The 16761-nt window shown below is 39.7% G+C and overlaps 1 protein-coding gene across 1 annotated transcript; it reads right to left on the bottom strand.

Moving 5' to 3' along the window:
• Positions 1–5392: 5392 nt before the first annotated feature.
• On the bottom strand, positions 5393–15211 carry LOC103177801 (integral membrane protein 2A-like). The gene is made up of 6 exons (NM_001292370.1): positions 15054–15211; positions 8762–8896; positions 8109–8303; positions 7395–7505; positions 6544–6694; positions 5393–6330 (listed from the first exon to the last, which is right to left on the bottom strand). The coding sequence occupies exons 1-6, from the start codon at positions 15132–15134 to the stop codon at positions 6242–6244; spliced, it is 762 nt and encodes a 253-aa protein (NP_001279299.1). The 5' UTR covers positions 15135–15211; the 3' UTR covers positions 5393–6241.
• Between the last annotated feature and the right edge of the window lie 1550 nt (positions 15212–16761).

Below are 16761 nucleotides of genomic sequence, written 5' to 3'. Positions count from 1 at the left end.
ACAGCTTTACTCTACATTTAACCTGTGCCTTGCCTGATCTCATGTGATCAACTCACTAATGTGAACTTTTTTTCAACATTTTTCATTTTAACATATTATTTAGTATCACCCCCATCCTTGCCCAACTCCACTGGCTTTCCATCATACAGAGGATACAGTTCAAGATCCTGGTCCTCACCTTCAAAGCCCTCCTCGGTCTTGCTCCCATTACCTCTTCGACCTCCTAAACCCCTCCCATCCTGTTCACTCCCTCTGCTCAGCAGGCTCCGGCCCGCTTCACATCCTGCCCCTTGCTCGCCCCACTATCGGCAGACGGGACTTCTACTCTGCACCCACCCTCTGGAACTCCATCCCGCAGTCCCTCTGTCTCGACCCCTGCCTCGCCACCTTTAAGACTCACCTCTTTAACCTTGCTTTCGATCTCCCTGCTTCTCCCCCTGCCTCCACCCTCCCCCACCCCAACCCTCAGCTCGGGTCCGTAACTCTGTCTGTCCAGAGCCTTGAGACATCCTCCCGATGTGAAAGGCGCTATACAAATGTAATTTTGTTGTTGTTGGTGTATTATTTTATATTAGTGAGTAATAAAGTCATGAACATTGTCAACCTGCTAAAGTGGACAAGACATCTTCATCCCTTACCAATAAGATGATATTGAGTTTCCACTAGACTTCAATAACAATTAATTAGGTGTCAGCCTGGCTCAGTTTATAGCACTGTTGCCTCTGCATAAGAAGATTGTGGGTTCAAGGCTATCAGGACTTTGAACCAAGTTTTGTGCAACACTTCAATACAGTGCTGGGGTGTGCTGCATTGTTGGAGCTGCTATTTTTCAGATGAGCTATTAAACTGAGGTCCCATTTGCCCGGTTACGTGAACGTTAAAGATCCCACGGTATTATTTGAAAAGAGAGTTTCTCTTGGTGTCCTGGCTAACAAGGCACAAATAAAACTGATCACTCACTTCGCTGTTATGGGATATTGTCTGCCTTGTTTTGTCTACAAAAATGCAGACATTACATTTTACAGTGAATCCTGTGAAACATCTTCCTGAAATTAAAGTTACTGAATCAAACACAAAGATTATTACCCCTAGGTGGACCAAACCAGTACATTAAATAGATTCAGTTTTTCCACTGGCTAATATTTCCTTACCTCAACTGCCAGATAAAGATTCACACAGTACAGCAAGCTTCACTGGTCTCTGCAATTAATAAACAACATTGTTTTAAAAGGTAAATAATTATAGCTGGTTCATTAACCAATTTCATATATGATGCATGATCAATACTGAGAAAAGCTTACAAAACCAATCAGAGGTCAGATATTATGGTATTCATTTTAAGTATTCATTTTAAATCATTTGCAGCAGCCTTTTTTAGTATATTTTTGATATAACTACCCATACAACATTTTCTTCTTTCCTGCCCTCAGTTCACGAGCTATAATGAACAGTTTCCCAATTTTTTAAAAAAGTTGATTCATTTAGTTGTAATCAGGAGTCCTGTAGCTCAGTGGTTAGTGCACTCGCCTCGCGAGCGAGAGACCTTGGTTCGATTCCTGGCAGGGCGAAACCATGGACAAGTTTCCTTACTCCACACCTTGATAATAAACCTTCAAAAAAAAATTGGTCACTTCAATCCACGACTGTTTGTGGGACACTGCTGCGCGCAATTGCCTGCCGCGTTTCGCCCACTAATATAGTCAATTCACTTTAGTCTATTCTGTGATGCGGTTTGAGATGTCTAGAAGACGTGAAAAAGCACTATATCAAATGCAAGGATTATTATATTATTATAATTAATTTTAATCACAGAAATATACCTGACATTAACTGCAGAAATAGAAGTTTCTGTATGTCTCAAATGTACTCATACATGAACCAGTTTCCAGGTCCAACCCACCATACAGGCTTCAGAGAAGTCTCTTTAAGAGCAGACTGCTGAACCATTTTTTTTAAAAAACAAAACTATTTGAAGTGACATTTCCATCATACCCTGTTCAAATTCAGCCTTTAAATTGGGTATTGAGGATTTTCTTAAAATTAGATTGGAATACATTAAGAAAGCTTTACACTTTTTTTTATTAAACCAACAATTTTTTTATGGCAAACAAATTAGACTGCATTTCTGTATTTGCTTTTAACAACTAACTATGCACATGTTATGTGCATCCTCTTCAGAGTTTCCCAAAGTGCAATTGGTTTGGGAAATTCAGGTAAACACAAGTATTAGTCAGTTGTTTATTTCATTTATCTACTAGTATTAACCAATTCCAGTTCATACCAGTCAAAGCACTAAAACAATATACATGTAGCTGTAAAATTAAACCTAACTGGGCTTGTCTATTGAGAAATGTGAATAGTTAATAACATTTTTGACTTGACCCTGGAATATCTTTAAAAAAGTAGAAATATGGGAGGGATAAAAAACAAGATTGGGGAAATTAGTGATGTGTATAATATGGACAGTTGATGGATGAATATAACTCTAGCAGTAATCAATCAATCCACTATTCAGGTCATCAAACTATATTGTACCTATGTGACTCACTGTAGTTAACATATAGTAATCATATACTTACATTTGATATTGCGACTTATCATGTCATGAAGACTTCTCAAAGGATATGCTGTAAAGTGGATTGACTGTGTATTTTGTGGAAACGTAGCAGCCACTTGTGCACAGCGATGTCCCACAAACAGTCATGGAGTGAGGGACCAATTTTATTTGGGGGATTTGTTGGCCAGGACACCAGGAGAAACTCCTTTCTCCTTTCGAATATTATAATAATAATAATAATCCTTGCATTTGATATAGCGCTTTTCACGTCGGGAGGACGTCCCAAAGCGCTTCACAGAACACACTGTAAAGTGAATTGACTGTATATTGTATATTGCCATGGGATCTTTAATGTCCACCTGAACCGGCAGATAGGACCTTGGGTTATTGCCATTATTTGAACATAAAGGTTTTGAGAAATCGATGACAGACCTAGCTTGTGATTTCCAACGTCAAGTGTACTTTAATAATAATCCTTGCATTTGGTATAGCGCTTTTCACGTCGGGAGGACGTCCCAAAGCGCTTCACAGAACACACTGTAAAGTGAATTTACTGTATATTTGTGGGCGAACGCGGCAGCCAATTGCGCACAGCAATGTCCCACAAACAGTCGTAGATTGAAAATGACCAATTTATTATTGTTTTTTGGAGGGATTATTATTAGGCATGTGGAGTAAGGAAACTTGGCCAAGGTTTCGCTCTGCCTGGAATTGAACTCAGGTCTCTCACTTGCAAAGCGAGTGCTCTAACCACTGAGTGCTCTAACCACTGAGCTACAGGTCTCCAAACTTTCAGCATTGGTTACTTTTTCTGAAGCATGGATTAGCATTATGGAACATAAGGTATGGTTAATATTCACTGACTAGACCACTATGCCCTCAAATAGTTAGCATTTAAGGCTACAATCTACAGTAAGTATCCATGTACACAATGTTTAGCATTAAACCTTTTGTCTCACTTTGTGCACGTGATTGGTGTGGGAGTTAAAACCACTGTGGTGGATAGCACATTGATTATATGTGTAGATGCATCCACACACAATTTGTATTCTGCCCTTCAGCAAATTGTCAAGGGAGGATATGGCTGAACAAAGTTTTTTTTAAACAAAGTTAGCCATTTAACTGAATATTTAAATCTATGAGCTCATTTACCTTATATCAACGTCCAAGACACACCATTGCATAATGTTTCAGATGCAAGGTTACACACAAGTGTCATCTGTCTGTTTAGGTGGACATCAAAGATAGCACGGCACAATCCAAAGAGAAGAAAGTGCCTCCAAATTTCCTTGCCAACAATCCCCCAGATAAAATTGGTGGCTCACTTATTGCTTTTTGTGGGACATTGTTGTGTGTAAATTAGTTCCCAAATTCAACTTAAAAGTCACAACAATTCACAGTAAAATTTGGGAAGCACTTTGACACATTTCAATGTAGTAAGATTATATATCAAATGGAATTACTCATTGGCATTGTCTGTTCTAATTCTAAAACGGGTTAATGTCAGTAAATTCAACCTCATGGAAAAAATATACAGAACTGGAAATCCCCTACATTTAACAGGTTTGCAAAGGAAAATGTCTGCAGGATCGTTGCAGCATTTACACCTTCAAACCTGATCACAAGCGAGACAATTAAAAAAAAGCAAACTTAGTGTCAAATGTTTGATACTTGTTATGCAAACTAACCAAGTTTCAAACAAAAGTGCAAATCTGATAACATCAGCCATTGTAATCTGCATCTGGAATGTTAAATGTCAGTCCATTTTATGTTCTCACGTGTAATTCAGATTCATTTTTCAATTCTGGTCATAGATAATCTATGGTGAGATAGTTTCGTCATTTACATGAGTATACTTTTAAAAAAAACTAATTTGCCTACAAATAAGTCACCCCACACTCCTATTTTAAGCTATAGAGGTAAACAGTAAGATTTCACTTTAAATTACATATGAATCACAAGGCATTTACTGAGTCATCCAGATCTATGTTTAGCACATACAAATTAAGACGCTTTATTACAAAATTACATTTGTGTAGCATCTTTCACTTTAAGAATGATCAGAGCCATTTACTGATAAGTATAATGAGAGCTACCTCGGGTACATTTTTCTCGAAAAAGCAATGTTCTGTACTATAGCGGCAGTTAAATTCAGGCATTGAAGACAAAGCACCAGATATTGCTGGCCAGCTTATTATTTTATCTATGCTTTACACCTTCTACCGGTTAAGAATCACAAACGTTTCCAGTCTGTTTGGTGGAAACACAGGTTTACCATCATGGCTGAATAAGAAGTTAGAAACTTACACGTGCAGAAAACATTCTCTGCTTCCAGATTAAAATCCAATATCGAAGACTGCAAAAAATTCTACATTGAGATCACAGGAACCTAGTATTCACATCAGTGAATGAATACTGCCAAATTTCTACTTCCTAAACCTATACCTTTTTGGGCCATTTCATCCATCTCTCGAAGGTGCCGATTGTTGCTGGAGACAAATCGCATGACACTAACAGCATCCTGTATTTTGCCAAATTTGCCATTCTGAATCAAAAAGTAGACTATTTGATTGTGGGGAGTATCACAGTTGAGCCCAGTATTGTTGTTACACATCCCATAATTATCATTTTCAGCCAAGTACAAAGTGGGTGGTAAGATAACTGGAAATCAAACTTCTTGAAGTTCAAATGTGGAAAAACGCATATTGAGGAAAGCTGTAAGTGGCTATTATGCTGCTGCAATGTTAAATAGTGTTATCAGTTAAGTGATTCTGTTCTTCTTTGGTAAGTTTCACCCGCTCCATGTAATGTAAAAAGGTGAAACAAGAAACTAGTAATTTTAAATACATTTAATAAAGGTTACATTACTGAATTATTAAGAAAAACATTGAATACTCCACAGGATTAGTAACTCAAATTGAATCAATGCTATTAGAGATTCCCTTTTTCATAGTTTTAACATTTTGCTGCCCAATGAGCCAAACAAGTTTCATTTAACTTAATAGCAGTTCCAGATTTTCCCACCATTGGCTAAATCAAGACATAAAACAGTGGAGCTTTAAAAAGTGTAAAGTCTATGGGATTTTACACGTCTAATTTGTAAGCAGAAGGAAGCATTTAAGCAGCAGTCTGTAATTGTAAAATGTTTAAGTTGTTCAGTAGATTTGCTTATTTTAATTATGCAGTACACTTTTGTGCAAATACATGAACCATCTACATGATACATCACAAAAAACTTTGAAAGGGAAGTTATTAAAATATGCACGTGAACTTTTCTACAACAAATCTACAACCTCAATGCAATAGTTGCATGGGCTCTAATCCATTTGATGCTTGTAACTTCAAAACAATAGAAGGACTAGAATTAGAGAGAAAAAAACTTTCCACTCCCTGAAACCAATGGATTGTTTGGTTTCCTCAGAATAGTTGAAACACCAACGAAATCTTATCTGTGAGGAGAAAAATAAAACATACAACCAATTGAAAACAGTGCAAACAGAAGCTACATTGGAAAGCCTTTTAGTGAAGCAACAGTATTTGCGTCAAAAATACAAACACTGCAAAGCATTAATAACAAGGCTTCCGATTGTCACATATTACTTATATAGGCTATTCAGTGTACTGCACATGTATGACGCTTCTACAGTCAACTGGATGAAAATAGCCTTTTTGTTCGTTCATACTTCATGGTTCACATATGACGGTTTCCATGACAAACTCATTTTCAAAATGTTTGATTTTGTGACAGTTTTCTGCTGAACGTTTCTGAATACCTAATAGAGGGAAAGGAGAAGGTTTGTTTGTTATGTGTTATTTCAGAAAAAGCATGCTAAAGTATTGAAACAAAAATATACAACTAAATTAGACTGCTGGATGATTTAATCATATCCATTATAAAACTACTGCCCACACACAGAAGAAATGATTGAATATTTGTACTCGGCATTAACAAAAATCAAGCACTTTCAACAGTCAGAGGATCATACCTTTCAGAGTATCTCTACGCTGCAATGTGTAGGTGTCTTTCCCTGCACAGAGACGGTAGATGAAAACCCCCAATTTGTCCACACTATCAATACGCTGGGTCACAACCATGTCTTCGTGAACAAGATAAGTCTGGGGAAGGTAGTCACCAGTCTGGGAAGTAAACAAATATTGTTTCAAAACACTTACAAAGTGTTACTTTACATCTGAATTAATTCTGACAAGACAACTAGCAAGTTGAATGTAAGAGCTCTGTGATGCTACCCTGCGTGAGGGTCGCTATATAAATGCAAGTTGTTGTTATTTTTCATTCTTGTAGAATATTAAGTGTTATAATTTTAAAAGAGGAATCTTTAGCATAATACAACTTCCAAATAGAGCAGATGCTCATGGTCTTCTGCTGGTACTTGGCACATTGAACCATATGCAAATTGTAGAATTAGTAATTTTGACAATCTGTAAAATCCCACATTCATAACAATTTCAAATACTCAGTGTAATTTGTGGGTGTTTATGATGAGTAATTTTAATCACTGGAGCATTACAAACTATTTAGCATTAAGAGTTCAATAATTCCAGTGACTGGCACTACAATTTATCCTTTGAGCTATTATAAAGTAATAGGTGATTTGTGGGAATAAGCATGATGCTTGTTCAAGTGAAATTATTATCCTCATGTGGTATTTTTTCACTTCAAATTTTAAAAGATAAAGCTAATTTCTAACAAGGTCATCAAATCAACTTTTCTGTCCTGAATTTTTACAAAGGATTTCTAGAGAAATTATGTTAATTCCAAAACACGAGCCATCCTTGGGAATATTCCTTTAAGAACCAGAATTTCAATTATACATACCGCAAGTTTCATGAACAGCTCCAGCAAGCTTCGTGGTGGCATAACAACTGAAGTATTCAGTTTAATCACATAGCATTTATCCAAATCCAAATCAAGATAAGCAGTCAAAAGCTAAAACAAAAGAGAGACTCATTTATCATACATTTGCTCAAATACACAGAAAGCCATATGGTTGCTTCAATTTCAATCAACAGATTTCAAAACATTTACCATAATCCATCTCATTCAAATAAGATAACTAAAGAAAACCTGGGTTTAATTTGGAGACGATTATAAAACGGAACTACTTATCAAAAGGTTTAAAAGACCATTTAAAAATTGCAACCTAGCTTTTTCAGATGCTGGTTGAGCTACTATGATTTCTTGCAATTCTAATTTGTGTCAGTTTTTCAAGATCTGCACTTTCCTTTATTAAAATAAGAGGAGCTGTGGGATACACCCATTGTTGTTCTCGTGTGATTGAGGAAATACTAATAGAAAAACTGAGCTAGTACAGAGAACCTTGATGGTCTAACAGCTACAAATGAAAGTAGTAGTATCCCCTATTGCTCTTCACTGGCCTACACGTTGCTCAAGAAACCAGATTACAGATGGTTGAGATCATATTTGCATCATACTCAGATCATCAGGATGCATGTTTACATAGAATGAGACCATGTTTCATATTCCACTCATTGGACAAAGCAGCTGTAATAAAAACAAAAAAAAACTTACCATCTCAAAATCATGCACAATAACTGCTGGATCAGAATCTGAAAACTCTGGAACTGGGACATTAATCATGGCCACATTATTATCTCCCATAAACTGCACATCTTCTGAAGCAAGGAAATAGGGATCCTTTATTTCTGGGGAATCCGTGAAGATTTGAGAATCCACATATCGCATTGCACCATGGAAGACTTTGTTCTAAAAGAAGTAGGTATATTTAGTTTCAAGTCCACATTCTTGACAATAATCACCTATTACAATATTTGCTCAAAACTATTCCAAGCTAAGACCCATTATACTTAGATCTAGAACATAATCAATGTTATTTAAACACAAAATCACTGCTTTTTTTAAAAAAAATCAAGATCAATGTGTGCACTGTAGAAAGAATATTAAAAGGTTTATAGAATTATCTTAAGTTTTCTCTAGAGGTAGTACCACCCGAAACTTGTGCAGCTTCTGTCCTTGTACCATAGAGTGCTACAGTATTATATGACCTTTCAAGACAATAATAAGTAATCTATTTCCAGCACAGACATATACATTGTGTATGGATCATGCTGTAACAGGAGGTCTCTACCCACTAAGTCATAAGAGAAGCTGTAGTCTTCGTTTAAGAGTCTTCATTTTAACATATATGGATAGAAAAAAAATACCTTTGGCACAATGAATCTGTACAGACATGCACCACCAATTATCAGCCCAGACAGGATGAAAGCAAGTCCAAGGAGTGTAAAAAGACATCTTCCAGTTGAATTAGCTCCTCCATCCACTGTAGCAGCTTCTGGATCCTACAGGAGACAAGAACCAAATGTTACATTAACACTTTTTTTAATATGAAAGGCCTTGTTCCCAAAAATCCAACTCCTCAATCCACCCCCTATATGCTGAAAATTGTTCAATATTAGCACTTCTAATTCCTGGGAAAATGCAATTCAAACACTCATGGGTCATTTTCAGATTTAGAACAAAATTATATACCAGAGGACCAATGACTGATGCTACCTTTTTTTTAATAATAATCTTTGCATTTGATATAGCACCGTATTATATCTCCGAGACGACTCAAAGCCCTGCGTAGAATATACTCGCTCCCTCCCTTCCCTCCCCTCACCCTGACCATTTCCCCCCCTGCTCGGGTCATGACCCAACTGTGCAGCGCCTTGGGACATCCTCCTGACGTGAAAGGCGCTTTATAAATGTAATCTTGTTGTTGTTGTTGTTGTTACTGTAAAGTGAATTGACTGTATATTTCGTGGGCGAAACGAATTATAGGACATAAAGTACAATGTTTCTGGCCGTCACAATGGTTGATATAATTAGCTTTAATGCTGTCTTATACTGCACTTTTCACCACAAATCACAATGAAAAAAAGTATAAATTGAATTTATAGCACAATTTGGGGACAAATAACAATGCCAAAACTACCTTGAGGTAGTTTCTGAATCTATACCGGCCTTACAATCAATCATGCCATAGAAGTTCTTAAGTCGATGCACAGATACAACTCTGAATCAGGCATGAAAAATCATAGAAATTTACAGCGTATGAGGCTGCCATTCGGTCCGATTTATTTCCTTAAGATTCACGGACCACTGGCAGTAAGCCTGATAAATTTCTATTGGGAGTGATGTGAATCAAAGCAACCTTTGAGGGTTGTCTAAGCAGTGGGGTTCCAGTAAGATTTGATTGTAATACAATCCTCAATAAAGATTTATATTGCATTTTTTGTGCAATGAATCAACATTAATCAAGCTTCTTGCTCTCACTGTACTGTTAAAAGAATATATACTGTACGACGTTGTCTTCCCTTCTGGAATTGTACTAAGTAAAGAATCATGCAAGTTCACATAATGAATGACAATAAAATGGCTCAGCAAATGATACTAGGTTATGAAAGCAGTATAGCATAAAAAAAGTTCTGTGCAATGAGCACACAATTGCCACAGTATGGCTAAACTGTACTCCACATCCTGCAAAAGTAGCCAGCTACTGAAAATTCTATTAAACTGCACAAGCTTTTGAGTCTCGGTTGTTTTAGAATCTGCTGGTTTATCTCTGGGCTGCACCTGCTTCCTCTTATCAAGAAAAAGGAAGTTGCAGCACAAACACTGAAGGCCAAATTGGCTCAGCAAGCCATTTAACATACTGAATTTAGCTTAAAGTGAAATGACAAAATAATGCTGCAATATACTTCTTTGTTTACATTTAAGAGACCCTAAATATAACCATGAAAGATGAGATGATATGAATATTTCAATATCATATTTGATGTTGCACTCAGCTCTGATTATATCATCAGTTATCAATGGCGACCTGATGGAGGGGAACAGGCTTGCACCTCCAGTGACAATAAGCATTGAACCCAGCTGTGTAATATCATAGAACTCAGTTCTAAAAAAAAATGCGAATACTGCAATTTAGCATGTTAATGTAGAAAACTTAACTGGGAAAAAAACTGCCCCAATTATCTTCTCCGTGATCAGTATACGCAGATTATTTGCATTAATATGGAGCCTAAACCACAGTTGCTTGGGAATATGGAAGTTCATGGGTAAAACAGATCTGCAGAACATAAGGTTACATTGGCTCTAGAAAGTTAAGTTCATTAAACTGAAGCATGGAGTTTCTGTTCAATATTCAGCAGGTAAACATACCACCTAGTGTAACCTGTTGACCATTCTGTCATCATTCAAATGTGACAAATAATTACCTTGGTGATTAATTACTGGATAATTACTGGAGAGTGACAAAGAAATAAACTCACAAATATATTTGACAAAAATCTTGACAAGATATTAGATGAGAAAGCATGCATTCCAAGTTGTATGCTCTCAGTACATAAAGTACGTTAAGAGATCTTCTTGCACGTCTTCAAGTACCAATACCTTAAGAATGGTCCTCTTGCTCATGATCACTACTGTGCAATGGCATGCTCACAATTGTCATCTAATTTGTGTTTAGGTGGCATATTAAGTGCCCAATTCCCTCAAAAGCACTGTGCAAAAATAAAATCACTCACTTCATTATAGGGAAACTATGCTTATTCTCAGTATTTAGGGGGAAGAATGCCAAACAAAAAAATAATCCCTTGTATAGATATTTCCTCTTTTAGTCACTTGAAATGGTAGAATTACCCAAGAAAAGTACTAGTTTCAGAGAAACCTACTGGTGACACAGCTATCATAACTTAACCAAAAAATACCCTACAAAACCAATAGCTAGAGGATCAAATTTTGAACTCATACCATTTGTATAATCATAAAACACAACAGAAACTTTACAGCACTGAAAAGGCCATTTGGACCATTGTGTATGCTTGAAATATTGCAGCTTCCCCACTGGAGCTATCTCACCCCACTTCTCTCCTCTTTCCTCCCCCTCAGGAAAGTTTTTCTTTGTGTTTTCTGCCTCATAAACCTCCAGTTTATAAAAAAATTGTCATTCACCTGTATGCAAGTTGTATCCCACAAACAAGTGAAATTAAAATTCAGGATAACAAAAAAGGGAAAACTAAAGTCAAATTGCTATTCATTTTCTTTCTGGAGCAAGTTTGAACTAGTTATGGCATAATTAACATTAAAAGAAAATCAAATCTGTTGGGGCATGTTCCAAACATCAATCTACTTCCCCCCCACACGCAGATTAATTGCCTCGCTTTGGATGGTGAAAATCTACAGGTCAATGAATACCCAAAAGAGTAAAACTGATTAACATGTGGACCATAACCTTTGGGACCACAAACCTTTATCGGAATTGAAGATCTGGAAAAGTGTATATGTTGGAGATGGTCAAGATTTTAAAAAAACACATGCAAGAGATTAAGTGAGACAGATGATAGATAATTAACAGATTTTAGAACCCTATCAATGTGAAGCAAAGAAACAAAAACGGGCAGCATCAAGAACATACGAGGAGTAGGCCACTTACCCACCTTTCCCTCTTATCCCTTGATTTCCCCCTACCTAACAAAAATCCATCGACCTATCAAAGAGATGTGAAATTTCAACAAAGAACTGGGGAAAAGGGGGAACAGTATATCTAATTGGAGGAAGTTATGCTGTAAAAATGCTATAATTATGAAACCCATTTTAATAGTTTTGCAACATAACTACAGTATAATATAGTAACTGAGTTTACTCTGCAGAAACATACACTGAGGATATGCTCTAAGACCTCTAAAGCAATGGGGGAAGACAGCACTGCTGAAAATTAAATCATTCTAAAAAGTAACAATGATATTTATCAACATTTCAGGATGAGAACCCTCAATAGTTCATTGCACAGAAAAACTAAGTATACCTAAGTTGAAATTCACTTTCAAGGGTACCACAACTCTATATGGTCAGATTTCAGTGAAATCTATCTGTATTTACTCAAACCTTCTACATCAGATGTTACTAACCACACTAGCCAATGGCTACCATCGCATGACACACAGCCTCCCCAAAACTCTGGCTCATTAGGGCTACTCCCTTCCTTCCTCAGGCATGTCCCTCCAGAGGTTAGATGCTCTCCCTTTCCTCCTTAATGGTCACAATATTTCTTCTATTCTTGGGTGTGGGGAACTCTGGTTGAACCTCTTCCACCCCATTTCTGGCAACCTAGTAATTTTGTTTGAAAGAAACCTTCACCATAATTATTCGTTATTGCAGGACCATAACTGGCTTCTGCAGTAGCAGAAGCTGGAAATTTAGGATTATTTTTAAAGTGCATGAAAATTGTGAGTATATAGACCTTTAAAGCACTCCACTCAATACTTCCAGCCCCATTTCAACCCAGCACTCCTTAAGTCATTTAATAGTAGACATCCAAGTCTTCATATCTACTGATATCTGCTCCACATCCCCCGGCCCAACCGCCCTACCAACGGTGGCCCGGCCTTCAGCCTCTCAGCCCCGAGGCTCTGGAACTCTATCCCCCAGTGCCTTCGCCGCTTCCTCCCTTTCCTCCTTCAAGGCCGATCTCAAGACCTTTCTATTTGACCGTGCCTTCAGTTCCCCTCTCGACTCTCTACCCCCTCCTCGCTCCCTCCCTTCCCTCCCCTCACCCTGACTATTTCCCCCCTGCTCGGGTCCTGACCCAACTGTACAGCGCCTTGGGACGTCCTCCCGACATGAAAGGCGCTCTATAAATGGAATCTTGTTGTTGTTGTCGACATGACTTTTTAAGGTCTCTTGTATACTTCAAAGAACTTCTAGAACTCAAGGCACACTACAAACAGCTTCTTAACCTCTTAGCAACTGCCCCTCTAATTTTACCTATGTACCACATTTGACAGAAAATCTCCCAGATTCAATAACCTCTGGTATAAATGGCGTACTAGGCATTGCAAAGCACCCTGACCCTTGCTCCCAACACTGCTTGACAATGGGTGTTAGAAGCAACGTGATTCACATATGCATAGCGTAAAAACACAGCAAATGAGAATCTCACTGAACTTACTCCATGCTCCTTTCAAACCAACATTCCTCACACTATTTAAATATCAATATTACAATCAAATGTCTTCATACTTAATATTCAGCACCAATATTTTGTAGTAATTCCTAAACCAATCACTCCATTAATTTCGTCATGATCCAATATTTGTATTGGGAGTCCTATAGCTCAGTGGTTAGAGCACTCGCCTTGCAAGTGAGACACCTGGGTTCAATTCCAAGCAGGGTGAAACCTTGGGCAAATTTCCTTACTCCACACACCTAATAATAGTCCCTCCAAAACAAAACAATAATAAATTGGTCATTTTCAATCCACGACTGTTTGTGGGACACTGCTGTGCCCAATTGGCTGCCGCGTTTCGCCCACAAGTATACAGTCAATTCACTTTACAGCATATTCTGTGAAGCTCTTTGAGACGTCCAGAACACGTGAAAAGCGCCATATCAAATGCAAGGATGATTATTAATATTGCTTATTACACATAAAAACAGCATTCCGAGGGCCAAGGGGCGCTACAGCCCAGCAAACATTTCTGGATACTGAAAATTATTGACATGCATAAATGGGTCGGAAAGGGTTAATTACAGTCCAGGCACTTCATCCGATGTTACACAACCACCAAGGCACACAGTTTTGTGATTATCCTCCCAAAGTACAGAGAGAAACCCAAACATCAAAACTGTGTGTGTGTGTGGGGGGGGGGGGGGGGGGGGAGGGTAGAGGAAGGAAAGGAAAAACGTCACACATCCTCCTGTCGCTTTGCAGATTAAACTCTATCCCCAAAAAAAAAATCGCAAATACACTGACAAAAGGCCGATCGATCCTTCGTATTCAAAACCTTTGGAAAATCCTAAACCAAACCAAACCGAACACACACAAAAAAAACACAAAAGCCTGGATCCCTCCTGGTTCGGCTTCGGTTGTTTTAAAAAAACACGATTCGGACAAACTGGGATTACTAACGACCTTATATAACCTTCTGCCTGAAGCGAACCCATCTGAAATACGCAGTTAAGAGGGGAAGGGAGAAGGGGGGAAGTCTGTGCGCATCGTCAGCTTAACTGAAGGGTTGGCTGCGGTGGAGAGGGGGTGGGGAGAGGAGAGAAAAAAGGGGAAGGAGGGGGGGAAGGGAAGAGGGGAAAAGGAAAAGTGGGGGGAGGGAAGGTAGAAAAAAACCTCTTGAGGGCGACGATCGCCGCCGCTTCGCACCAAACCGAGCGACTCACTTCCTCGGGGGGTCAGCTCGAGCCCCCGCCACCCCGCCACCCCCCGCCGCCCAGTCAGTTGTGAGGTGATGTTCGAGCGTCGACGAGAAATCCTCCATTCGTGGCCGCCGCTTCCTCTCCCTCACATCCATCACCACCACCACCACCACCCCTCCTCGTCCTCCCCCCCGCCCCCCCCGCCCGCCCGCCCCCCGGGGGATTGTCGGCCCAGAGAGAGACAAGAGTGCGCACCGCAGTGCGCGGGGCCGACTTTCCAAAACACCCCACTCACTCACTCACCCGCTCGGGCACCAGCAGTACCCCTTTCTGGTCCTTGACGGTTTTCTGGGCGGCGGGCGAGTTGAAGCCGATCTTCACCATGTTGACTGCGGGAGGGTCGGTCGGGCTGTTGCCGCTCGAGACTCTCGGTGACGCTGACGATCTCGAGCTGATCTCTCTCTCTCTCTCTCTCTCTCTCTCCGCTCTCCCCCCACCAGACAGTCGCGCACGCGCACAAACGTACGGCACCGCCTGTGCGCGCGCAGCTCCCACTCGGGCGCCCCCTCCCCCCACCACCACCGGCTGCTCGCTCGCTCGCTCGTGCGCACGCGCGGTTTTGCACCCGGCACCCGCAGCCTCAAGGTCAAGCGTCAGCGGCGGTGACGTCACCCCCCTCCCCCCCCCCCTCCTCCCACCCACCCAACTGAGCTCTTTAAAGAGAGACAAGTTTTGTGAGGTGGTGGATGTGGGGTTTTTTTTCTCTCCCTCTCGGGGCATCTGACACATTGGGAAACCCCCCCCCCCCCACTCACCATGGTTAAACACGACCGAGTTTCACATACCTGCCCCACCCCCGTCCCCCGCCTGTAGGTGGGAATTTCCCCGAGCTCTTGAGATGCCATCCGGCGTGGAGGGGGCTATATAAATCCAAGTTGTCGTCGTCGTCGTCGTTGTTGTTGCTGCAGCAACATAGGTTTGGGGTCACAGAGGGTGATTTTAGGACAAACACCGGTTTGGAAGTATTTCTTCACCCAGAAGCCAAGGAGCCAGGAGTTGATGGTTGAAGCGAGGACGCTGAACTTGTTTTCAGGAACGGCCAAATATTGCGTTGGGAGGATTTAGTAGGGTCGGTATTCTGGAAGGATGAGATCCAATGGGCCAAAGGCTATCTTGTTCATCCAAACAAGATAGTTATTCCAAGAAGCAGAAATGTCTAATTGTGCCTCAATCGATGACATTAGCAGCATTTTCTGTAAATTTTATTTCTTAAATGTTGGATGAATGAACATGGTATAACCATAATGTGGTTGAAATATGTATTCTGCGTGTCGGGTGACAGCATTTGACGTTCCACAGATGACACGGGTATAGCCCACACGTTGAACTTGGGTTGCCTGGTTTTCAACCAGGTAGAAGGGGGAAACAGAAAAAAAATCAGCATTTAAGTCATATTTGCTCATATGTTGGTAATCTGTTGCAGGAATTCTAGGAGTTCATCACTGAATTCACTGTTTGACAGAGAATCCAGACATTCTAGGGACGAGAACTCGTAAGAATTATAAAACAATCAATACTCCCACTAAGGTCTAACACTAAAGTGAAGAATTTGAGATGTTTCCCACCACACTAGATTTGAATGTTTGCTTGAGAAGGCAGTTTATTATGGTTATAAAATGCCACTGCTGTAGGAGAAGACCATTAGTAACCATGGAAACTGAGCTCATGGGTGAGAACCAGGATTACTGTTTGTAAATGTAAGCAGATCAAGGACCATGCAACATTTTTTCATGACATCGAATGCAAAGCCTCTTTCCACAATTTGAGTGGCTTCCATCTATTTATTTGATCATTTGATATATTTTTTAGGGGGCCTTTTTTCTCTAATTCGCAAAGTGGCTTACAGATAGGCTTCCTGAATATTCATATATTGTGTTGCAAAGCAATTGTGTTGCTTTGCAACAATGCCCTCCATTGTACTGGTATATGTAAAGGCATGGTTGCAATCCAC

The sequence above is a fragment of the Callorhinchus milii genome, unplaced genomic scaffold (genome assembly GCF_018977255.1).
Source record: "Callorhinchus milii isolate IMCB2004 unplaced genomic scaffold, IMCB_Cmil_1.0 Scaffold15, whole genome shotgun sequence".
Classification (NCBI taxonomy): domain Eukaryota; kingdom Metazoa; phylum Chordata; class Chondrichthyes; order Chimaeriformes; family Callorhinchidae; genus Callorhinchus; species Callorhinchus milii.
The sequence above is the reverse complement of the archived record's forward strand: the minus strand, read 5'-3'. Positions and strand labels throughout refer to the sequence as shown.

Excerpts from the sequence above, each read along its gene's own strand:
- LOC103177801 (NM_001292370.1), bottom strand. The coding sequence starts at position 15,134 with ATGGTGAAGATCGGCTTCAACTCGCCCGCCGCCCAGAAAACCGTCAAG. Across the intron at positions 8,897-15,053 it reads TACTGCTGGTGCCCGAGCGG|GATCCAGAAGCTGCTACAGT; the intron begins GTGAGTGAGTGA and ends TGTCTCCTGTAG. Across the intron at positions 6,695-7,394 it reads AGCTGTTCATGAAACTTGCG|ACTGGTGACTACCTTCCCCA; the intron begins GTATGTATAATT and ends TTTACTTCCCAG.